The sequence below is a fragment of the Penicillium angulare genome (genome assembly GCF_028827245.1).
Source record: "Penicillium angulare strain IBT 27051 chromosome Unknown utg000005l_segment0_segment0, whole genome shotgun sequence".
Lineage (NCBI taxonomy): Eukaryota > Fungi > Ascomycota > Eurotiomycetes > Eurotiales > Aspergillaceae > Penicillium > Penicillium angulare.
In genome coordinates, this window is record NW_026623164.1 from 1545266 (window position 1) to 1568902 (window position 23637).

The window sequence follows — 23637 nt, forward strand, 5'->3', positions numbered from 1 at the left end:
TTTTTCTTCTTGTCTTAACTTCATCATGGCTCACTTAACTCGATGGGGTATCATGGGTATGACCTTCCTCAACACATAACATCCCAAGACAGTCAACGAGCATTGGGAAGTACTTAAAGCACGCCACGCTAACCAGATTGACATGTATAATTAGCCACGGGTGGCATTGCGAAAAGTAAGCTCTAAATTCTTCTCGAAATCAATCAACCAACTAACCACCCCGGCATAGCATTTGTCCTCGACCTTTTAAAAGACCCCAAGACCCGCGATGCCACTGATGTCGCCCACCAGGTCGTCGCCGTCGCCTCGTCGTCCTCCAAGGATAGAGCAGCTCAATTTATCACGGATGCCGGTATTCCCGGTTCCTGCGCCGCATACGCTTCGTACGAAGAGCTCGTTGCCGACCCCGATGTGGACGTTGTGTACATTGCTACTCCGCATTCTCACCACTACCAGAATGCCATGCTGGCTCTCGAGGCCGGCAAAAATGTGTTGTGTGAGAAAGCGTTCACGGTCAATGTAGCTCAAGCCAAGATACTGGTCGAGACCGCGCGGAAGAAGAATCTATTTCTGATGGAAGCCGTCTGGACTCGCTACTTTCCATTGAGCATCCAAGTGCGCGAGTTGATTCAACAGGGTGCTATTGGTGAAGTGTTCCGAGTTCTTGCTGACACCAGCTTTGGCGATGATCCTGAGACCAAATGGGGTCTTGAAAGCAGAATGGTGAACCTTGATCTGGCTGGTGGTTGCCTTTTAGATCGTGAGTTATTTGGAATCCCTCTATTTTGCATCTTTGGTTCAAGTAAACATAACATAACTAACTCTCTGGATAGTTGGTATCTATTCTCTTACATGGATTTTCCAGACCCTTTATCATACTCTACCCAGAGACCAGAGAAAGCCACCAACTGTTACATCTCAAGTCACACCCTACCACCTCACTGGCTCAGACGAAAGCACCACAGTTCTCCTTGGTTTCCCGACCTCTACCCCGAACAATGGACCTCATGTCAAGCATTCCCACGGCGTGGCTTTGACCAGCATGCGTGTTGGTAATGACCCGGATGAGAAGGGTACCTCCGGGCCCCCAATTCGTATTCAAGGTGATAAAGGAGAGATTCAGGTTTTCGGACTACCATTCCAGCCTACACGGTATCGCGTAATCCCAAAGAAGGGTCTCGGGGAGGTCCGTGATGTTGAGTTCTCATTCCCCGCCAATGGTCGCGGTATGTACTGGGAGGCCGATGAAGTTGCCCGTTGCTTGCGGGGTGGTAAATTGGAGAGTGAAGGTATGCCGTGGGAGGAAAGTCTTGTGATCATGGAGGTCATGGATGAGGTACGAAGGCAGGGTGGTTTGAAGTATCCTGAGTCGATTGAGTCTACTCAATATCCACTGGAGCTGTGAGAAGCTGTTAAAGGTGTATAGAAATAGGCGCCATAGAGCATCAAGATACAGACCGTTAATCTGTTCATTGACAGATTGAATTTCAATCACCATATATGTCTGGTTTATTTGTCTACAAGGGTGCAAAGGAAAAAAGTAAGGTGGATAACATTGTATTGGGTACTAGAGAGTACACATACTATACATGGCCATAGGAGACAGATTATTCGTCTATATGCGGACATCAAGCCATTACAAGCTCCTTGGGTGCTCCCCGGACCAAACCCAAACAAAAGAAAATGGGTGAGCATCCCAGGGAGATTTACTGACAAGCCTCCTTTATGTTTTGGAGCGGGAGTTAATTTTTGGCCCATCCCTCCAAATTAGAAAACGCTTTTCGCTTAGTTCTTGTGGAAGACACCCAGCAGGCTCTTCCAGACCTGACCAGGCTCCTGGCTGGCGTCAATGCCGCGCCAGACACCGGTCTTCTTGTAGTAGTCGCAGACAGGAGAGGTCTGGGAGTGGTAGGTAGCCAGGCGCTTGGTCAGAGTCTCGGCGTTGTCGTCGGAGCGCTGGATCAAAGGCTCGCCAGTGATATCATCAGCCATGTCGGACTTGGGAGGGTTGAAGATTTTGTGGTAAGAGCGGCCGGAGGCAGGGTGAACCAGACGGCCAGTGATACGGGCAACGAGGAGAGCGTCGTCGATTTGCAGCTCGACGGCGTGCTGGAGCTTCTGCTGGCGGGCGTTAAGCATATCATCCAGACGCTCGGCCTGAGCGACTGTGCGAGGGAATCCGTCCAGGATGAAACTGTCAATCGAACGTTAACCAACCATAAATAATTAAGACAACTGGCGCCGACATCCGGCATCGGCATCGGCATCGACACCGGCAAAAAAATGAAACTGGATGTCGTTTTTGTCTTACCCATTCTTGCACTCAGAGTTGTTCTCCAGCTCGCTCTTGATCATGTTGACCATGATCTCATCGCTGACAAGGCCACCCTGGTCCATAATCTTCTTAGCCTCTTTTCCGAGGTCGGTCTTCTTCGCGACCTGTGAGCGCAGCATGTCGCCGGTAGCCTAATCGGAAAAACGGTATATCATTAGCAAACTTGATGACCTCTTGATAGAATTGGTGTAGATTGATTGCAATTACGCACCAGGTGGCACACGCAGTACTTGTCCTTGATGTTCGGGGCTTGGGTACCCTTGCCTAGGACGCGTTAATAACCATAGATCAATTCGTTGAGGTTCTCTTTTCTTTCGGAATAACACCTACCGGCACCAGGGGGACCCATCAGAATGATGCGCATCTGCTCGGTCAGGGACTTGGGCTTCTCGTCGCCATTGACCAAGCGCTGCTCCAGCTCAACAACCTTGGCCTCCAGCTGGCCGATGGTGTTCTTCAGACCGGAGACGGTCTCTTCAGTGATAGGGGCCATTGTGACTGAGGAGAGGGGAGAGGCGTCTCTAAGGATTATTTCGGGGGAGAGAGGGAAGGGGGTAGGATGGTTGGAAGAGGAAGAAGAGTCGGGGAAATGGAGATGGAGATGGATAAACGGAAGGGAAGGAATTAGGACTTAGCGCCCGAGGCTCGGAGGCTGCGTATTGCTACGTAGGCGGACTCCTGCTTCAACCGACTCTATACTCCGTATTAGATCAAGGCTAGTAATAGGTATTTGTTTTGTAGGGGGTCAATCCAGTAAGATCTATCTATATCTCTAGTTAATATAATATTATATTATATTCAACTTCTTTAAAATCCCTGTTTATTTACATCTTCTCAGTCCAAATCAATCTTCAACAAGAAAAGAAAAAAACTTGCTGCGACGCCATGATTACCTAAACAATACCAGCCACAGTGGCGCAAACACCGAAGCTCTCTCCAAATGAGCATCATCGTCCTGCTCCGAGTTCCTCACCAATTCACCTTCAAGTATCCTCCATTTCATCTGGTTAATTATATCATCACTTTGTTGGACCCTGTTCAGCTTCTATTCCTATCGCATTTTCTGTCGGACTCCTCTTTCACCATGCCTGCCACCACGGCGGACACCTTATCCCTCGTCAACCGCAGCGTCACGGTTGCTCCGTTAGTCCTGCTCTCCGTCGCCGATCATTACGGGCGGACGGCGAAAGGCACCCGGAAGCGTGTAGTCGGTGTGCTACTTGGCGAGAACTCTGGCAATAATGTGCGGGTATCCAACAGTTTCGCAGGTATGTATACGCCAAGCTATGTTGTGATGATGATGACGATAGGGTCCATCACAAAGTCCAGATAGCTAACTATAACCATCACCATTCAGTACCATTCGAGGAAGATGAGAAAGACCCATCAGTATGGTTCCTAGACCACAACTTTGTCGAGTCGATGAGAGATATGTTCAAGAAGATCAATGCTCGCGAGAAGCTTGTCGGCTGGTATCACTCTGGCCCCAAGTTGCGCGCCTCCGATCTGGAAATCAATGAACTCTTCAAGAAATACACCCCTAATCCCTTGCTGGTTATTGTCGACGTACAACCTAAGGAAGTTGGCGTCCCCACAGATGCTTATTTTGCCGTGGATGAGATCAAAGATGTGAGTGGACTTCCCTTGTTATCTAGAAAGGCGGGCCCCTGTAAAGATATCATAGAGCTGACCAAATGTTTTTGTTTTATTGAAATTTAGGACGGAACCACAACCTCCAAGACCTTTGTGCATACACCGTCGATAATCGAAGCTGAAGAAGCGGAGGAAATTGGTGTGGAACATCTGCTACGGGATATCAGGGACGTCGCAGTCGGCACGCTCTCTACACGGATCACCTCACAGCTGCAATCATTGCAAGGCTTGCATCTCCGCCTGCGTGATATCGGCCAATACCTCCAAAAAGTCCTCGATCACGAACTTCCGGTCAATCACGCTATCCTGGGTAACCTACAGGATGTCTTCAATCTCCTCCCCAACCTTTCGACCCCAGCTCAAACACCAAGAATCAGCGGCCAAGAGACACAGATGGAGAACAGCGAGCTTGCTCGAGCTATGAGCGTGAAGACGAATGACCAGCTGATGGCCATCTATATCAGCAGCTTGATCCGTGCTATTACAGCATTCCACGATCTGATCGAGAACAAGATCCAAAACCGACAGCAGCAAGAGGAGAATGAATCGAAGCGCGAGCAGGAGCTTAATGCGGCTAAGGGAGATAAGGATACTAAGAAGGCTAATGGTTCGACCAACGGTGACCAGAAGGAGGAGGAGCAGGAGGTTTCCGATAAGAACAAGAAGACTTAAAATTCTTTTGGTTTGTCTTAGATTGGAGAAATTCAATGCCCGTCAATACAACATGACCGCTTAGAACTGCATCTGCTTTAGCAGTGTATAGTATGGATAATCAAGGATATGACCCGGTGGCTATTAAACCCCTTCTCTCTGTCTGTCTTTCTATCTTGTTCATCGCGATCTATGTGATTGTAGATTCGTGATGGAAATTGCACACCTAGTACAATTCCTTTGTTCCATGGCTCAACAAGCACACGGTGATCTCGTAGGTACATATACATGGCTACCGCCATAATCTCCAGGGCCCAAGCAAACCAGTGATTCGTCCGCTTCACTCTAGACCTTAACAAGTCAGACTCTCTAAAAAAGATAATGGGAGTTGGATCATTCGTATCGCTGGACATGCCGTTTGCTGTTGAGGAAGTGTCGATGACCCTCCAGAGACTTATCTGTGTACCGAAATGGCGGCGTTACGAGCGCCATTGCAACATGACCTTTCACGTGTTAGTATCGTATAGAAATGATAGAGAAATGCAAGCCACTGTCAGACTTTGCATTAATCCCAATGACATGCATAGTATTCATCCGCCCCAACCAGCACACCAGCCTGCCAGCTCCTCCATCGAAACCAGACATCTACGGTCTCCATCACCCCCAAACAAGCCCGGGCATCGAGCAAACAACACAGAAGCCAAAACATGCTTACAGACTGGGGGTGAACCCCTGTCTGTGAGACATGTAAGGGTCCCACCAAATGGATAGATGTTAGTTCCCTTCTGATCACGCGGCATCTCTGATCCAGGGGAATTCCCTGTGGGTATATCCAGTCGTCTAGTTTGCATATCTCGAAATGCCGATAAAGTAAACGTGGGACAGGTGCAATTCCATGCATGCAAGCGAACCTCGTACCCTTTCATCTGATCCTGTACTTGATGTTGAGGGACAGGTTGAGTTCCTGGTGGAGGGGCAGTTGATGCAGATGTGACAAAAAAAATGTCTTCGTGTGGTGTTCGTGGGTTATGATGGTCTTGGTTTTGAGCATGAGCATGAGCATGACCTGTTTCTGATTCTTTGGCGAATGTACTTGTACTGCTTTCTTGTGGTGTGGCTGTTTGGTTGTCGTCAGCGTCTATGGTAAGCACATTGGCTCTGTCTTGACGCACGAGACGATGTACGAGTCGGCGGTCCAATATGTCGAGAGCTGGTAGGAGATCATTTGGAAAGAGACAATGCAAAGTCAACATTAGAGGCTTTGCCCTTGCTAATTGTGATGCTGGTAGTCTCGAAAGTGGATTCTGAGGGTGTTTCTCATGGAGCACTCGTTGCGTCCTTGGCGGGTCAGGTTCATTTGCAGCAGTGTTGAGAGGTTGTAATTCCGCCAAATCATTTATCAGGCTATTCACAAATGATGCACTAGATTGGACCTTGAGATCTGGTTGTGAATCCCGGGTCTCCATGATATTGGCATGGAGTGGTTGGTTGTTGGCTAAGTATTAATGTTTGGGCGGTGGAGACGAAGCGGTTTGAACTGCGGGACGCCCTGGGTCCATGACTCCATGAGGTCAATATCTTACAGTTTTGATGATCAAGATATATGAACCTTTGAAGGGAGGCTTCTTTCTAATTAATTTATGACTGGGTAGAGAAACTTGATTTCAACATCGCACTTATCCACATACATATCAAAATATCATAACATCAAAAGCAGAAAACATTCACTCGCAACCCTGATCTTCTATCCTCGTCTGCGACGAATTTTCAATTTATCCCCAATTTTTTTACCCATCTCTTTAGCCGTGTCTGTAATTTTAGCTCTGTGTCTTCTCCTTGTGCGTCTCTCTGCATCGGCTGCCGTCTCCGCCTCTTCACGGACTCTCGTCTCTTCGGTGATTCTCGCTTCTGCCTCGAGTCTCTCTATCTCTCTTATATGACCCTCTAGCTCGTGGATCCGTGTCCTACGTTGATGTCCCTGCCTCCCGAGTAGCATATTCTCTTGCTCAAATTGCTCTTTTTGGAGTCTTTCTCTCTCTCTCTTAAGTTCATCTTGCCTTTTCTCGTCCTGAAGCTTCCCTATCTCTTATTCAAGATCCTTGTTTACTTTTTTAAGTCTCTGTATCTCTTCCTGTTGTTTCTGTTCTTCTTTTTTAAGTCTCTTGACTTCTTTTTTGGGATCTAGTTCTTTCGCTTTAAAGTTCTTTTCTTCTTCCTTGAATACTTTTTCTTTTTTCGTAAGTATCTCTTCTGCTTCTCCAAGTCTCTCTTCTCTTTCTGTGAGTATATTTTCTTTTTCTGTAAGTCTCCCTTCTTCTTTTTTATATCTCTTTTCCTCTTCGTTAAGTTTTTCTCCCTTATTCTTAAGTTCTGTTTCTTTTTCTTTCTTAGCTTTCTTTTTTTTTATGTTCTTCCTGTTTGATATCTTCTTTCCGTTTAACAACTCTCTCCTTCTCCCTCCTAATCTCCTTTTTCGCTTTCTCAATACTCTCCTTCTCCTTTCTATTATTCTCTTTCTGTCTCTTAATATCCTCTTTCGCTTTCTCAATACTCTCCTTCTCCTTCCTATTATCCTCTTCCGCTTTTTCAACAATCTTTCCCTCTTTTTCAAGTCGCTCGTTCAATATCTGAAGTCTCTCCTCTTCGCCGCGTCTCTTTAAATCAATAGAAGGAGTTCTCCTTAATCCTCCTCCCTGTACAATGAGATGATCGAGAATATTTTTGTTATTGTCCGCCCAATCGATTTCCACAGAGCCTTTTGTCGCATCCTTTGGGAAAGTAATCCTATCGCTTGGGACATCTAATTCCATCAATATTACTCCATCCGGCGCATTGTACCTGACTATGAAGTTGCCAGAGTGCCCATTCTTGCTCCTCTTATGCTCATTTGAAGTCAAGTCTGTCTGAGTGCTTTCATCGAGGCCTCTTTTCGGCCCGGGTGTCTGAATGGTTTCCTGAACTTTTGGCTCATGAACTCCATTGGGAATGCGGTCAATTCGACGATATATTAACAAATATGCACTCTCTTGGGTTTTGTGATGAGTGCCCCAGTCTTTGAAGTCATTTAATTCAGTTGTGATGCCATCATCGCAAGCCGTCCATGTGGTATTAGCTTCTTTGCACCAGTTAATATAATGACCACCCCCAGGTTCGCCGTTGTGCGCAATCAACGAAACCAGCTCGTAAAAAACGGAGTTATCTGCAGTAATACCAACCGTTTCGTGATAATATTCTGCCCCCATTTTAAGATATAGTTCAAAAAAGATTCTGTCTTCGATCTTTCTCATCTGCTTTATATACTTGTCAAATATACTTCGATTGAGTTGTAGTACAAGCACCTCTGCCACGTTGCTAAGTTTAGTTTTTTCCTTTCGAGTATGTTTGCATCTTCCACATGGCGTCTCTATATCCGTCTTAACAAAATAACTGTCGAGTGCGTCTCTCAACCTGAAGCAAGGTAGAGTCGTCTGTACTTTGTTTGAATTCTTCCATTGCACTGCAGAAGGGAACGGAAGCCCCAGCACGGTTTCTCGCTGCTGGTTGAGTTTCGGTTCATTGCATTTTTGAGCATCATCTCCGTCTCCTACGGTGCAAGTTGTGACTCTAACAATGCACTGAAAGAAAATAGTTCTCGGGACTTCTTTGCTAGAATGGGGGAAGATATTAGCTTATATATTCATTGTTGATTTGTAACAAGCAGAGACCTTCAGCGACAGGATAATAATAAAAAAGTCACTGACTTCACGTCTAGCGGTATATTGTTTAGGAATTGCGTGACTAGTTCAGTCCATACTTCTGGAGCATCTTGTTGTTGATTGTCTCGGCTACCCTTCAAACCTTTTTCCCAGTCAGTTAAAATTGACCCCCATAGCTTAAGAAATACGGCATTGTAGTCTTCGTCGGATCCGTCCTGGGGCTTCCAGTAAAGTGTATTGAGTTTATGAAACAGGCACAGTTTGCAGAGTCTGTCAGCACTTGTCTGATAGGGGCACTTTTGATCGGGAGCATGTCGATTTGAATAGAGTGCAACCCAATCTGTAAAGCCGGTATACGCAGAAGGGTCTGGAACAACACATTCCGATAGCATACTGAAGTGCCAGGGTTTGGGAAACCTTGGGGTTTGGATGGATGGTCGCTGGCCAATCCCGCTCACCAGTAAACTATATATAATGATATTATTTTCTGTTTCATTTTTGGGTGGGGTTTTAAGAGTGCGATTCTCAAAATATGTTCTTACCGGCCCGAGGTCCATGATGGATATAGTGGTTGTAATAGGTCGACAGCCCCAGATATGATTATGTTGACAGCTTCGTTTTGAATACGAGCACGACGTGGAAATGTCTGTGAGAAAGTTCAAGTCTCTTATGGTCAATTTAAACAATATATTGGTCAAAGAATTCCATCCGGCGCTTCAGCATTCGAAGAAAGGCTCCTTGACCTATGTGAAAAGAGACTGGAATGAATAAAAGATAGTTCTTTGTTTTGGAAATTTGATGCTGCTTGGATCTACGATGGACTAGATTAGAAAAAGAAAACTAGATGAAAGATAGCCAGTTTTATATGACGACTATCCTTTGAGTCGTGAAAGATATTTTTGCACTAAGATCCCTAGATCATGGTCTAGTCTTTGGGGAATATAGAGAAGCGAAAGAAAAGAGAAAATAGAAAGAAATCACTTATACTTGTTTGAAAGGTAACCATCAAAGCAACTGATCGGGGTTCTCCATGATATGGAGTTTTGGTGGTTGTATAATCCGGTGAATGGCTCAGCAACAACAGTAACAAAGAAGAGGCCCAACGTTACAGTTGCCAGCCTTAGAACTCCATATGTTATTAGCCTGGTAGAAATTTATCTCTTTCCTTGTCTTTGATTTGTTGCTGAAATTAATTTCAAGCCCAAATAGAGAATCAAGGGAGATTCCCCAACTCCGAAGTTTCTGTGTCGTCTCGAGTGGGTTTTGGGCGGCATCTCCTAACCCGCAGAAACATGGTTGAACCTAGTTCGATGGGCACGAGTGCCTGAACTCAGCCATAGTTTTCCTATGTTATGACACGTTATGGAGCTAAAACTTGACATGATTGATACCTAACAGCCTGTGAGAATTTTTTCCCTTTCTCTCCCTTTCTGGTTGTCTTCTTTTTCTTCCCAGTTGTGTGGGGGCTGTCATACCGAACCGTGGATTGAATCCCCAATGAAGATCAAACCGACTCCACAATGGTCCAGAATCACACACGACCTGAGAACCTGAGAGTCTAGACTTGGGGACAATTCATCCCAGCATGGCTCCTTTAATTAGCTATCTGATTCAGAGTCTCGACCAGATGTGAGGCATCAACTGTCATAATGATCGTCTCTGCTAATTACTGAATCTGGTATATGTGATATATGTGGCGATGGGGACAGGCAAACAGGGTACAGGATACAGGGGATAGAGTCAACCGGGTGGTAACCTGCCATCTCGGCTCGGAACAATTTCCACGGTACAGAACTAGCTTTGGTACTTGTCAAGAAGTTCGAGCTATAATTTCCAGAAAACAAGTCCCGAAGGTTCGTGTGGATGCTATTTCACGATGGCCAGGAACCGGTTCCTGGGTATACAAACTACCGTATTTAGGAGTTAGTACAGATGTGACTACAGTATCCAATTCCCCGTAGATGTTAATTTAAAATAAGGAACTAACCTGTACCCTTAGGTAGTATAGGCAGTCTGAGCAATCGAGGCCCCCAAGAGTCTAGACGAGGTGATGAGCTCACTTTGCCCAACCCCAACCCCACAAGGCCAGAAAGCGTGTTTCAGGTGGTTCTCGGGTGGAGCGCAAACCTGACGAAAGGCGTTCAAATTGATTGTGACGCGGAACTGATTGGCTCGCAGCAAGTTCGATCGTGCTGAGATCCGGCCGAGTCTCAACACCGAAGCTGCAAGGCGATCTTTCTTCTCTCAATCTCCTCCTCATGAGCCTTGTTTTCCTTCAATTTGCGTGGCCCCTCCCCGTTTCGTGTTCCCTCCGTTTCCTCATCTTTCTTAGCTTCAAATCTACCCTGTTCGGGAAGAGGCACGGTACTTCGGGTCAAAAAAAAGGAGGGAAATGGATCTATCAAATATGCACCGGGGAAGAAACCAGGTTCTCCCCTGTTGGTCCTATATATATGTATGTCTCTCATAGGGTTTTCGAACAATTTTGCTAGCATTTCGTGAGGGTGACAGCGGCGTTCCTCGCGTCTACCGAAGATCCACCGTTGCGCGCACTGCCCCATCGCAACGGTTGGGCGCCACTCATTCAGCTCTGCCACTCATCAAAGTGGAACCCGCCCCCGTCGTTCTCGTCGGGCCTTCCGAGTGCTCGGTGTAACTTTACGGGTATCATCGAAATGACCTAGGATTGAAGAAAAGGAGCTGGAAGGGAAAGTCAGAGAATAAATTAAATCTCTGGAGTCATCTAAAAAAACGGGATCAAAGGGATCGAACACCCGAAACATAAGATTTTAATAGATTAATATCTGATTAACAATCCCCATCCCCCTCAATTTCATAGGACTCGAAGCCCAAGCTCCATGGATTCTCGGCATGAAATAAATTAAATGGGAGAAAAGCCAGAGACTTAGGGTAATAAATGAGTGGATGTATCGGGAACTTGGGGGCGATCACAGCGCAAAAGACTGCACGAAATCAAAGCACTTGGTCTACATCTTTCTTTTATGTACTCCGTTTCGCTCTTCGGGCACTTCCACCTAGGTCATAGTCGCGATGATCTAACGGTGGCCTACTGTCCGTCTCCACTGTTTTGGTTGGCTCGTGTGGCAAAGATTGCCAAGCTAAGGCACAAGTGCGATGATAATGTCTGTATGCATCGGGATTTGGAGATTTGGAGATTTTGAAGGTTGCTGACTATTGACTGTACATTCATGTAGTTAGTAAGTATGAGGCTGCCCCTCTTCCTTTGGAGCAGCTTTTCAACTAATATCAACTACCGATGAGAAGAACAAAAATAAATATCAATCAATCAATACTATGAATACACCAGTCGGGAAATTGTCCAGCCACGGAGATCGTCAAGGGATCGTCCTCGCTTCGGGTCCAACTGGAGCCCCTCCAGACCGTTGCCCCATTTCTTTTGATCCTCTCCAAACATGGCCCATCAGATCAGGCCATGGCCCATCAGATCAGGCCATGAATGGGGTGAGACTCCATTGATGTGCGGTTGACTCGCATGTTACTACTGGAAACACTCTCGAGGCCCGAAGCGTTCCCCATCTTGTCGGCGGCGCGATGGTCTAAGTGGACACGAAGCAATCCAGACAAAAATCACGAGTTTGTAAAAGTTGACAGGTTGCATGCCGATCACTCGGCGCATGGACTGGGTGTTTCAGGCAACTGGATCACAATCCGGGATTGATAATTTTTAATTTTTAATCTTTAATTTTTGATTTTAATTTTATTATGGAATATAGTATACTAGGTATTATGAGAGGGGGGGGGGGGAGGCTTTCGGGACGACGAGGGGTGGAGTGACTATACTTCCACAGAATCAAAATGCATCGGCGATACTCGGCCCCAAAGCCAAGGCGAAAAGAAGAAGTGAACTCATGTTCGAGCAGGTTGAAGAACCTGCATTGGCACTCCACCGCCACTTTGCACCACGGGTCAGTTTTACAACCAGGCATCCAGGGTTAAGCTACATTAGGGGTGGCTTTGCCACTTGGGGCTCCGTGCTAGAGCCTGCGTGTGCATCGGTCCAATCACGGAGAATAAAACAACAATTTGCAGCTGCAGCTTGCCCGTTCTTCTGGCGTCATCAGCCGTTATGGTTTGGGTTTCAAAGTGGTTGTGATTGTTATTGTCAATGCGATCATAGTGTAGTCTTACACACTATCTGTCTTATTAGTTCAGTATTATTATAATTTTACCATATCTCTTAACTACGTCAATCCTATTGTCTTTTATTAATAGGGAGACCCCCCCCCCCCCCCCCAAAAAAAAAAGAAAAAAAAGGAGCAAATCAAACAGCACGGACGCTGTTGACCCAGACCCACTAGTCCCTTACCCTGGTGGGAACGCGTCTCCCTTCCGCGGCCCCGTCGTTCGGACAAGAAATCAAAATAAAACTCTTGGGGGAGAAAAGAATCAATTCAAAAAAGGTATCAATATATACATGATGTATGGATATGAAATTAAACATACTCAATATATTAAAATCCCAGCGAAAAGGTACAAACCGGTACAAAAGTCCCTCTTATAACACGGGGCTACTCCCTAAATTAAGGGCAGTTCAGGCTAATTAGTCCCGGAATCCTGAGACCTTAGTCTCGCTCGCTTGTTGGCCCTTATTTCCCTGGGGATCATCCTAATATCCGACTGATCATAGATCATAAATCATACTCGTAGCTCATAATTTACAATGCCTCAATTCCTTTAATCTCATCCTATCCCAAACGGAGAATGCCGAGGACGATCCGGTCCTTGATCCCTCGATCGGCCCTCCTGCAAGCTGTAACTGTTTAATACGCCAAACTGCTAATTATGGCTAGGTACTTGCTATGATGAACGGTTTCTATTCGGTTCATCTCATATTGGATTTCGAATTCTAGATTTTCTGATCAACGGGGCCAATTTCACTCAGGTCTAGTTTCACTCGGGTCTGGCCAGAGCAAAACCCTTTGCCCCCCTCCAGAGCATCGCAATTGCGACGCCGTGTGACCAGAGATGTGCATCTGCAAACGATGGCCCTGCCGCACGACCTTTGGGCAGTCTGACAGCATCGAGCTTATCCCGTCTTGAACTGGGCGCGGGAAGTTCTAGAAGAACTGCCCCATTTCTCTCTTTGGTTTGACAGATCGTTGTTACCGAGGTTGGAGGGACGAACTGGAGGAAGAAGAGAGATTGGAATAATAACAATATCAACTTGAAGTCATCAACGATACTCCGGAGTGTTATACATATACTATGTAGTAGGTACCCAAGTACATAAAACGGGATCTGAAAATCGACACATGGAAGCGCATAGAAATCAATCATTCTTACAACAAAACCCGAGAAACCGGGATCCACTTAGGAGGCGAGAATAAAATCAATTAAAATGAGAACACAGGATCGGGTTCCGTACTTATTGAGGGGGAGCTCTATTCAAGCTCATCCCCCCGAGCTATAGCTCCCAGGTAGTTCAAGAAAGGAGATTTAGCGTCAAATCCGAAACAGCAGAAAAAAGAAAAGAAAAGAAAAAAGAAAAGAAAAAAAAAGAGGGCGCTAGCTAGACCCAGTTGGCCCTGCGATATCAAAAGAGGGGGAAAGAGGGGGGAGTTAGGAAAGCCACTTAAGCCCTAAGAGATGAGAAAAATCCCCGACTGGTTGCACTGAGGCTGCAAAACCACGGAGGTCAAAGGAGGCAACGCCCACTGAGGTGGGACGAGGCGAACACAGCGATCCTAGCACGACAGAGATTTGTTTACTTATGATTGTGATATTCAAAGTAATAGGAAAAGGGATAGGAACTAATAAAAAGTAAATCAAATAAACTATGGTAATGAATGACATAACATTATACATAGCATTATACATAGTATTATACATAGTGCTAGTATATCCTCATTATGCAGTGATCTTGGTCTATCAATTTACATACTCAAGAGTACTAACTCACGAGTACCCGAGAGCCCAGCGAGTCCAACAAGTACAACCAAGTACATTACCCAGCCCCTCGTGATGGCCCCTTAAAGAAGTGGAGCCAGGGCGGCAGAAAGCCGTTGAAAAGCAAGTCCGATCTGGGTCCAGACAGTGCTGTTAGTCGCAACGGCATGGCATTAGGGCGGGTTAGCGTCTGGACTGGAGCAGCCCACTAGCACGCGTTATGACTGGCCAGTGCTGCCTTTAAAGTCTCCCGTTACGCATTCTGACGCCGCTCATTTCACCAAGGATGGGCTGCGGGTCTCCTCGTTTCCCCTCTCTTTAAATTAGGGATTATTTATTTATTTACTTTTTTGGGGGGGGAATGGAAGAGGGGAGAATTTTATTTTATTTTTTCCTTTCTCTTTTTCTCTCCCGTTAGGTCTCCATCATGAGAGGAACCATGTTCATCCTTGGGCCTCATTTTCCTTCAGTTAGGGAGAGCTGGAGTTTGGGTCTGGTTCTCCTTTTATTATTATAATTTCAAACTAAAATAAAAATCTATTCCGACCTATGTCATCCTTATGTATCTAAAATGCTTCATTTAGTACTCAACCTTTTCAACGTGTATAGGTCACGGTTCTTCAGTACTTAGCAATCATAACCATAATCATCCCAACTTCCAAGCTTGGAATCATCGTTCCCTCTGTAGGACCAGGAAATGAACCACCAACAGGATTACACTGAAGCAGAGGTTTGACCGCTTGCAGCAGGGCCATCTTTAATTAAAACCCGTGAGTGGATCGGAGATATTGTGGATTTTTGCTGGAGGGGGGAATAATAATAATAATAATAAATTCAAGATTTATTTTAGTTTCTATTTTCTATTTTCTATTTTCTATTTTATTATTATTTATTATTATTATTATTATATATTTTATATCCATAATTGTTTTATATTACATTACCAAGTGATTCAGCCCACATGCAGCAGTTCTGGGGGGTTCGCAATTTCCAATGCCCACTTTATACCAGGTTTATACCACTTTACAATACCTGGTTGACCCTCTCTTCCCGATGTTCTCCATCAAAATGTTCTCCATATTCCCTCTCTAATCTTGTATAGGTCTCCATTCCCGTGGTCTAAGACTCTCTCTCTCTCTCTCTCTCCTCCTATTTTCTCTGGTTATCCCGGAGGTTTTGGCGAACGAGTTTCATCAAGTTCTGGACTCTCTCTACTCTTACCACTGATGATTATCTTCTTGTCTTTCCCCTTCTAGACCTTCTTCTTTCCTCTTCTTCTTCTCTTCCATACATCTTCAATATTCTTTTCTTTCTCTCTTTCTCTCTTCCCTCCCCTCTATCGTTTACCCCTCCAACCTTTATTCCCAAACACCATTGACCTGGGTTATCTTCTGGAAGATCTCTATTTGGGTGTTTCAACTTCTAAAATTTTCTGTCTTCTGTCTTCTGTCTTCTGTCTTCTATTTTCTATTTCAATTTTTTTCCTTCTTCTTTTTTATATACTTCTTTTTCTTTTCTACTTGGGAGGATTCTTTTTTTCGTCTTTTCACTCTCCCCAGGTTCTAAGCTTGTCTGATCCACGGTTACTTGGTCCCGTTCTGCCCGTGTAGACCTTCAACGACACCTCCTCTGACCTCATTATTTGTTGCACGAGACTGCACGAGTGTTTGAGTTTCCGTTGAAAAGAAATCACGGAGCATTTGAGTCAACTTCTCGGTCACTGAACTGTGGTCATTCATAAGAAATTTCCAAATTTCTTCCAACTTTTACCCATCGGGGTTTCCATTCTCTACTCTTTTTCCTTCCCAAACCGGTCAGGAACCACCAGCTTCTTCTTTTTTAAGTTTTGAAGAAACAAACAGGACTGTTTGTTGTTGTCCCTTGTTGATTTTGCCTTGTGTGCCCCAGAGCAAAAAGCCGACTATTCAAAATCTTTTGAGAAACCTTGAAACTTCCAAGACCCCCCATCGCGCATATGATTGCGTTACAAAATCGGCCTATCTTGCCGCCCGCCAAAGTGGATATCTCACTGCTACTCAAGCCCCAAGATGAGGAAGAGGCCGCCTTAGGCAACCCTGCTCCCCTCTACATCCCTAGAACTTTGCCAGGGCCTCCTCTTGGTACCGCTTCCTTCCTGACTGGCCCGACACCAGTGTCAGTACCACCACCTTTGACTAAGACAGGTCCAACTGGGGCAACAAAACGTCTGCAACCCGCCCATACCGCAGAATCGCCTGCTAAGAAACAGTCCAAGTGGTCGCCTGAAGAAGATGCTTTGATCATCGAACTGCGGGGCAGTGGAATGAAATGGGAGGATATCAGCAAACGGTTGCCAGGTCGCAGTGCGATCAGCTGCCGTCTTCACTATCAAAACTACCTAGAGCGACGCAGCGAGTGGGACGAAGACAAGAAAAACAAACTGGCTCGTTTATATGAAAGGTATGCTTTTTGTTCCCTCTCCCAAACGCACCAAAGAAAAGAAAGAGGAGGAGGAGAAGAAACAAGCCATGGAGGAATGAAGGACTGAAGGACTGAAGGACTGAAGGAAATGAGATATGAAGTTGAAGAACGATCTGCTAACAGTTCACCTTTTAATCTGATAGATTCAAGGCAGAGATGTGGTCCAAAGTTGCAGAAGAAATGGCCATTCCTTGGCGCGCCGCTGAAGCTATGCATTGGCAGCTTGGAGAGCAGGAAATGGCCCGCCGCGCAGGCGTGGTGCCATTCTCTTTATCAAGCCATGCAATTGATCCTCCAACAACCAGAACTCGTCGAGCCAGCACATCTCTAACTCGACCACGAAAGATGTCTACCTCCCGAGCCATTCCAGGCCACCTCCCAGGCCTTGCTCCTCAACTTCCATCCCTCGAAGAATTGACAGCGGGAGTCCCCGCATACGCACCCGCACCCCCAGCTCCTCTACCACCACCGAGAGAGTACTATGGAGTTGGACGACCCGACATGGGCATTCCCCCACCTGGGATGATGGGCCCTCACATGGGAATGCCCCCACGAACTCTGCCCTAAAGATGTGATGACGATCAACGCCTGTACGGCTTTCCTTTTGTTTCAATACGACTTGCATAGCGCCGGCTGGAGGTATACCGTGATTTATGGGAGGTCGTGATTTCAATAGACACAAGTTTCGCACCACCTCCTGTCTTTTGCGCGTTTTCTTTTCGAATTTCTTTTTTGTGAGCTCATCCGTGTGCTTTATCAAAAGAAGGGACCTTCGCCTGCCCTTCCAATTTCATCATGCGGTGTTACCCATCTCCCCCCAAACTCTGATGTTGGACGACCGAGGCTGGCTCTCGGGCTTTTCGATACCACACAGATCACGGGTTGATTTTGGGTGTTGCGATGGCCCACCAATTGTCCTTCTCATATCCCGACGTCACAACCTGACCACCAGCTTTCTCGATGTCTCGCTCTAGCTCGCCCTCTTCAAACAGATGGTAGTAGCGGTTGAAAGTCTGGGTCCCGTTTGGTGCAGATGGGGTCTTTCGGACCCAAGGTACCATGATGTCCTGCTGGTCTCCCTTATCCCAGCCACGACGACTATGCTTTTGCTCCAGTGCCCAAGCATAAATAAGCACAGTGCCACCCGGCTGCGTGCCTGAGCCTGGTTTCACGGTTCGTATAATCTCGGCGATGGCCTGGACTCTACGTTCCGGGGTAGATAGGTGATGTACGACAGCAATACAGATGGCAAAGTCGAATTGCGCATCTCGGTGTGGCAGGTGGAGAATATCGGCCACCACAGCTGTATGTGGTTGATGCTGACGAGCAATCTGGGCTAAATTTTCCGAACTACCCGACTTGATGAGTGAACCAGATCGGATGATGGGAAGTGGAAGAAAAAGAAAGAACCCAAAAAAAGAGACAATCCCAGAGTTGATGATAAAAATCAATTGTTTATTGGGACATAAAGAAAACACACAAATAGCAAATAACCAAAAAAAGAACATTTATGCTGATACCACATTTTTCATGGGAACTTTCATTGTATTTGCGTAGATTTCGAACTTACCGATCTGAAGCAATAATAAAGACATTGCGATTTACCATCAGGTTTTTACCATTGCCGCACCCCACATCAAGACCGATGGCGCCAGGGGGGAGATTTTGGAGGTATTGTTCCACAATGGGCCATGGCTGGTAAAACAGTAAGTATCGCGCATTTTAGAGGACTGTAATTCCGATGATGAGGTCATGACGCTACCTTGTAGCGAGTGGCTGAAAAGTGCTGGGCAATGTGTTGATAAACTTCATGCACATTTTGCTGTTCGTACTCGTCGGCGTTGGATGTCATGGCTGCGAGTTGGGCTTTGGGCGCCTGGGAGTGAATAGTTTAGAGATTCCGATGATTTGATCGCCCACTATTCAAGCGAGGGGTATCACGTGGGATGATTACTTTAGATGGCTACAAGTCCCGTGATTGGTGGATGCCAGAAGCACAGCACCAGTTGACACGTTCTTATTCTGAATGAACCAATCAACGCATTGGAACGGTTCTGGTCTACTCATGTGCTCAGGGCTCAATTTGTATAAAGGGGCATGGACATTGGAAGGTATCTACTACAGTATCATTCCACTTGACTCTGTATTTTACTTTATTTCGTTGTTTTCTTAAACATAGTCCCCGATAAAATCATTTAATCTTCTTGCCGTATACAGAGTAGGACCAGATCTGTGAGGCTCCCGTACTCGTTGTAATTGAAACATCTGTATTCGGTTGCACAGTGATGCTTCTACTCCTGAATCGGGACTGTGCTCGATTTCCAATTGATCTGGTTTTCTATACAGGCTTTTCGAGAAGTCGTCGTGAAACCATCACGATCGCCGCTTAAATACCAAGTACAACGTCGAAAGTACCTGCTAGGGCCTACATAGAAAACTTTGGAAGGCTGGCGTGGTCGATGACTAAGCGTCCACAGCGTCCACATGCAGGTCTCATCCATGGATCGCGCATATCGCGTTCAGGAGCATCTCCTTAAAGGTCACTTCGATCGAAAATGTAAGTTCACCCCTTAATTGTGGCATGGTGGTCCCTGCAATCTTTCTGGTGCTGCTTGTTGGGGTTTGCATGACCAGTAGTCACTGCCATTCCTTCGTAACAAAGAGTGTGATCATGGATTTTGAATCCAATATAAAAAAGCATTGGAGGGGCTGTCTTGAAACACTACGCCAATCGATCAATCTAGTGTTTACAGTTCCTGTGTTGGGGGCTTTGCTGCTGTTTCATTTTGATTTTACACCTCCCACTATTGAGACTACAATCATCAATGCTGACATTTTGCCCCGCAGAACACAAATTTAAACAGAATCTTCAACCCCTGAAGGGAGATTCGCTATCAAAATGGCTTTTCAACCTACTCCGGCAGATATCTCTGTCCTGATCACCAATTCGACTGTTTCGCGAAGTGGCAGTGCGGAACCTAGCTTCGTCACGGAGCGTCGTATCACACCGACATGGACTGTGTATCAGCTGAAAGGGAAGCTAGAGACTATGACTGGTATCCCACCAGGCTGCCAACGTCTGCGTGTAAAAGTTCCTGGACGACCTGATCAGTGGGCAGATGAAGAGGATCGTGCAATTGGCGACTGGGGATTGGCTAAAGGATCGGAAATTGAGGTAGGTTCTTTTTCTTTCTGGCTATTTGAAGCGTTAGATGCATTGTCATGAAAGATTTATCTGGTATGATCCTAAAATACTGCGAGAAAAATTTGCTTTCATCTGAGCAATGTCTTTGAAGAATATCCCCTGTGCGAGATGTGCAACTGTGTGATGCTCTCGACGAGAGACAGAAGGAACTGTTATATTCGCACCAGCATGATGATGCCCCCTTCGATTTTTGGCGGCTGTTTTGTCCATTATTACATTTACTAAAAAACTACCTTTAGGTCCATGACTCTCGCCCAAGAGCTGCGAGACCTAACTTCACCGACCTTTCCTCGGTTGAAAAGTATGAACTGCCCGCCGAGACGTACGAAACACTTTCGAATTCTGTCCTCGCGTGGAAGAAGAACCAGAAGCTGGGACGCTTTGATCCCAATGCTCTTTCTCCCGAAGAGTCTCTTCGTCAGCAAGTAGAAAAAGACCAGGCCGAGGTGGTTTCTAAAGGTATGTATTTCTCAGGAGTGGTGATAACACCTTAAATTTGAAGTTGGACCTAAAAATTATATCGCCATTAAATAGGTATCACCGTGTCCAAGCGTGCTATTATTCTGCCTTCTTCCCCGCCGCACATTAGACGCGGGACTGTTCGCTTTGTTGGGCCCGTACCATCGATTCCTGTCTCTGGACCTGGTCGTGAGCTTGAGAATGAAGGTGAACTTCCTGTAGAGCTTCAGCCTATCTGGGTGGGAATTGAATTGGATGAACCAACGGGTAAGAATGATGGTAGTGTGAATGGGAAACGTTATTTTGAATGTCTTGAGAAACGTGGTGCATTTGTCAAGCCGGAGAAGGTGGAGGTGGGTGATTTCCCTCCGCTAGGACTGGATGATGAGTTAGACGAGCTTATGGAGGAGATTTGAAACTTTATTAATGAGAAACATGAGTTGATTCCTGAGATCAAGAAGTGTTGACTACTATCAGAGAGACCTTGCTTTCAATTTCTTTTTTCCTTCTTTCCTTCCATGCCTATCCCGCTGCCATATTATCATAATATTCAACATAGATTAAGTTGATGGAACAAATATCCTGGTATGAGTACAAAAGAAGAAAAGAAAAGAAAAGAAAACAAAAAAAGATTAATGGAACAAAAGGGCCATTGAGGAATAAGACGATCAATCGCTAGAAACAAGACATATGTGGTATCATAACACATTGAAGAGGGCCCTAGAAGGTCCTTGGGAATCAAAGGAAAGGGAACAAGCAGGCTTCAAGACAAGATTTGTTTGGCCTTCGGCTTGGCCTTGGGGCGACCACGGGCCTTTCTAACTGAGGCTGCAGATGAGCCACCTTTAGCTCCATTTTCAACTTCGCCGTCGACTTCAAATTCGCTCTCTTGTACAGCAGGTCTCGATTGAGATGTAGGAGAGGCCTCGTCCTCTGGTACACATCCCTGCGTGAAGAACAACCGTGCTTCTTTCCTGTGGGCGTTCTGAAAGCTATAGTAATTGCCTAATGTTATTGAAAAAAAGTCACGTTAGTCGGACACTTGGAAATTATGTGAGGGGGTATTTTAGTTTACCTCGAGGAACCTGGAAGACGCATCCCTTTCCAGCACTGAACTGGACTCCTGAAATATCGACTTGCACACGTCCATGGCAAACATAAAAGACCATGTGCATCTTCTTCGAGTTTTTGGGTCGCTTCACGCCCTCCGGTGGGAGCTCTACAACACCAGATCCAATGAAAGAAGAACTAAGCAACTTGGCAAATCGGAAAGTAGAGTCTTTGACCTCTCTTGTCTCAATGCCAGAAGGAGCGTATGCAATATCTGCAAGGCAAACGTGTTAGCGAGAGCAACATAAGCCAGCCATAAATGTACGGTTTTTATTACCTAGGATATCTTCGTCCTTGCTGCTTGCTTGTGTCTTGGGGTCCCATCTAGGAATGTAGCCATGAAGAACACCTTCTTTCTCCCAAATATCTGCTTCGCCATCTTCATCATCTGAAGATTCATTCCCACGCTTCTTGGACTTTCCTTTACGACCTGCCTTTTTGCCTTTTTTCTTCTGCTCTGGTTCAAGCTCCTCGGTGCGAACGATTTCTTTGATAGTGGAGAGTGGGAAACGATGGCCGTCTTCTACCGCCTCGTTATCACCATAAACACATCTTTCATTGCGCCAGTAAGCGAGAGGCCGAATGGATGTTCGTCCAGAACGAGTATGGGTGGAGGCCGGATCTGTTGGGTTCTCTCTCTTAAGAATGTATAAGCTACGGCCCTTTAATGGACCTGAACGCTGAGCGTAATTTTCAACCACTTTTTCAAGCTCGGGGTCCAATTGCGCGCGATTTTCCTCGGGTTTCTTCTTCAATGTCTTTTGCTTCTTGGTTGGTCTTGCATCTGCGGCTGCAGCTTCATCATCGTCTTCGTCAACGGGGCGTGCTGTTTTCGCAGGACGACCTTTCGGACCTGAAGATTCGGTTTTCCCTGGATTGCCGCTCTTCTTTGCGAGCCCCTTCTTTGTTTCTTTCGAGGTCGATGTTGCATTCTTCGATGTTTTGGGCGGTTCCTCATCCTCATTCTCATCCTCATCCTCCGGCTCACTGTGATTTTCAGTGATTGGCTCTGCGACATCATCGTCGTAATCATCACCACCATCGGGAAGAACGGTGTCATCACCCGCACCAAAGCTATCGTATTGATCATCGTCCCCAGGCAGAAACGAATTGGCATTCTCATCGCCTTCCCCATCTGAAAATTCAGGTAGGACTGTGGGCTCAGAAGCTGCCATTTGCGCTTTCGTAGTTCGCTGAGAATTGACCCTCTGCCTGGAGATGTTCGCGTTTGCGGATCTGGCGGTTAATGGAGAATGCTCCTGGCGCGAAGGACGTGTCACGTTTAAGCTCCTGTCATCGGATGGACTAGAGGATAATAGGTCCCCCTCTGGCTCTGGTGTGGAGTGCAGATCAGGAGATCTTCGAGTAAATGCAGAGCGACCCTTCGCAGGCGAACGACCGGGCGCAGACAGTAAGGAGGTACGTGTGTTGCTTTGGGGGTTAAGATAGTCCAGAGGGCCCGGCGCATTGCCTAATTTTCACGTAAGTCCAGTCAGAATCTTGGTAGGCGTTTCAACGGGAAGTCGGAATCAGCATACCATCCTCTATAGACATCCCCTCAGAGCCGATTGAATCCTCACTGCCCTCGTCATCAAAACCGTTTAATTCGGTGGGTGATTTCTCAGGAGACGAGAAAAGCCCATCCACTTCTTCCATTCCATGCTCGTCGCGCTTTCCTTCCTTCAGTGTAATTCCAGTTCGTCTAACAGCGTTGAATGAGCGAGTCAGCTTAGATATTCCGATGCGGATTGGAGCGAACGATGCGCGCCTCACCTTCCCTGGGTTCCTACAGAAGTCCAGTCTAATTCGCGGGACTTCACTCCACCACGAGCCATCTTGGGCAGAATTGGGGAGCGATCGAATATTTGGGTCGAAAATTTTGCGAGTGATACCAAATGTAAATAAACCCCTAAAACTTTTTGTTCAAGGTTTAGCACCCTTGGTGAGTGGGAGAATGACCAGGGTAGTTCAACGGAGGGGAAAGAGGAATGCGCCGGAATTTGGGGAAGAGAACCAGCGCGTGCCGCTAAGCCCGAAATGTCGACGCGTTTGGCGCATTCTTTGGAATTCTTCCCTATCAGCTCTTATCCACGTTGACACCATCTCTCTTCTTTATAATCCCCCCAAAATTTACTTCCTCA

The 23637-nt window shown here is 46.2% G+C and overlaps 11 protein-coding genes across 11 annotated transcripts; 5 read left to right on the top strand and 6 right to left on the bottom strand.

Moving 5' to 3' along the window:
* Positions 1-25: 25 nt before the first annotated feature.
* On the top strand, positions 26-1405 carry N7478_007971 (Gfo/Idh/MocA family protein; the record flags this gene model as incomplete). The annotated part of the gene is made up of 4 exons (XM_056924185.1): positions 26-56; positions 155-175; positions 230-760; positions 834-1405. 4 exons carry the CDS (start codon positions 26-28, stop codon positions 1403-1405), a joined length of 1155 nt encoding a protein of 384 aa, XP_056776911.1.
* A 380-nt stretch (positions 1406-1785) lies between these two features.
* On the bottom strand, positions 1786-2828 carry adk1 (adenylate kinase ADK1; the record flags this gene model as incomplete). The annotated part of the gene is made up of 4 exons (XM_056924186.1): positions 1786-2194; positions 2312-2466; positions 2547-2599; positions 2666-2828. The coding sequence occupies 4 exons, from the start codon at positions 2826-2828 to the stop codon at positions 1786-1788; spliced, it is 780 nt and encodes a 259-aa protein (XP_056776912.1).
* A 591-nt stretch (positions 2829-3419) lies between these two features.
* On the top strand, positions 3420-4660 carry rpn8 (proteasome regulatory particle lid subunit RPN8; the record flags this gene model as incomplete). The annotated part of the gene is made up of 3 exons (XM_056924187.1): positions 3420-3603; positions 3693-3964; positions 4055-4660. 3 exons carry the CDS (start codon positions 3420-3422, stop codon positions 4658-4660), a joined length of 1062 nt encoding a protein of 353 aa, XP_056776913.1.
* Positions 4661-5229: 569 nt separating this feature from the next.
* Positions 5230-6105, bottom strand: N7478_007974 (uncharacterized protein; the record flags this gene model as incomplete). The annotated part of the gene is made up of 1 exon (XM_056924188.1): positions 5230-6105. The coding sequence occupies one exon, from the start codon at positions 6103-6105 to the stop codon at positions 5230-5232; it is 876 nt and encodes a 291-aa protein (XP_056776914.1).
* A 921-nt stretch (positions 6106-7026) lies between these two features.
* Positions 7027-7881, bottom strand: N7478_007975 (uncharacterized protein; the record flags this gene model as incomplete). Its single annotated transcript, XM_056924189.1, has 1 exon — positions 7027-7881. One exon carries the CDS (start codon positions 7879-7881, stop codon positions 7027-7029), a length of 855 nt encoding a protein of 284 aa, XP_056776915.1.
* Positions 7882-8607: 726 nt separating this feature from the next.
* Positions 8608-8891, bottom strand: N7478_007976 (uncharacterized protein; the record flags this gene model as incomplete). Its single annotated transcript, XM_056924190.1, has 2 exons — positions 8608-8799; positions 8877-8891. 2 exons carry the CDS (start codon positions 8889-8891, stop codon positions 8608-8610), a joined length of 207 nt encoding a protein of 68 aa, XP_056776916.1.
* A 1850-nt stretch (positions 8892-10741) lies between these two features.
* N7478_007977 (uncharacterized protein) lies at positions 10742-10990 on the top strand (the record flags this gene model as incomplete). Its single annotated transcript, XM_056924191.1, is given in 2 exon segments — positions 10742-10789; positions 10805-10990. The coding sequence occupies 2 exon segments, from the start codon at positions 10742-10744 to the stop codon at positions 10988-10990; spliced, it is 234 nt and encodes a 77-aa protein (XP_056776917.1).
* Positions 10991-16237: 5247 nt separating this feature from the next.
* N7478_007978 (MYB DNA-binding domain protein) lies at positions 16238-17289 on the top strand (the record flags this gene model as incomplete). The annotated part of the gene is made up of 2 exons (XM_056924192.1): positions 16238-16701; positions 16866-17289. 2 exons carry the CDS (start codon positions 16238-16240, stop codon positions 17287-17289), a joined length of 888 nt encoding a protein of 295 aa, XP_056776918.1.
* Positions 17290-17597: 308 nt separating this feature from the next.
* N7478_007979 (tRNA (carboxymethyluridine(34)-5-O)-methyltransferase) lies at positions 17598-18574 on the bottom strand (the record flags this gene model as incomplete). The annotated part of the gene is made up of 3 exons (XM_056924193.1): positions 17598-18072; positions 18293-18417; positions 18485-18574. The coding sequence occupies 3 exons, from the start codon at positions 18572-18574 to the stop codon at positions 17598-17600; spliced, it is 690 nt and encodes a 229-aa protein (XP_056776919.1).
* Positions 18575-19621: 1047 nt separating this feature from the next.
* On the top strand, positions 19622-20802 carry N7478_007980 (tubulin-folding cofactor B; the record flags this gene model as incomplete). The annotated part of the gene is made up of 3 exons (XM_056924194.1): positions 19622-19897; positions 20167-20386; positions 20462-20802. 3 exons carry the CDS (start codon positions 19622-19624, stop codon positions 20800-20802), a joined length of 837 nt encoding a protein of 278 aa, XP_056776920.1.
* A 347-nt stretch (positions 20803-21149) lies between these two features.
* N7478_007981 (Cupin domain protein) lies at positions 21150-23331 on the bottom strand (the record flags this gene model as incomplete). Its single annotated transcript, XM_056924195.1, has 5 exons — positions 21150-21391; positions 21462-21710; positions 21774-22967; positions 23035-23198; positions 23270-23331. 5 exons carry the CDS (start codon positions 23329-23331, stop codon positions 21150-21152), a joined length of 1911 nt encoding a protein of 636 aa, XP_056776921.1.
* Between the last annotated feature and the right edge of the window lie 306 nt (positions 23332-23637).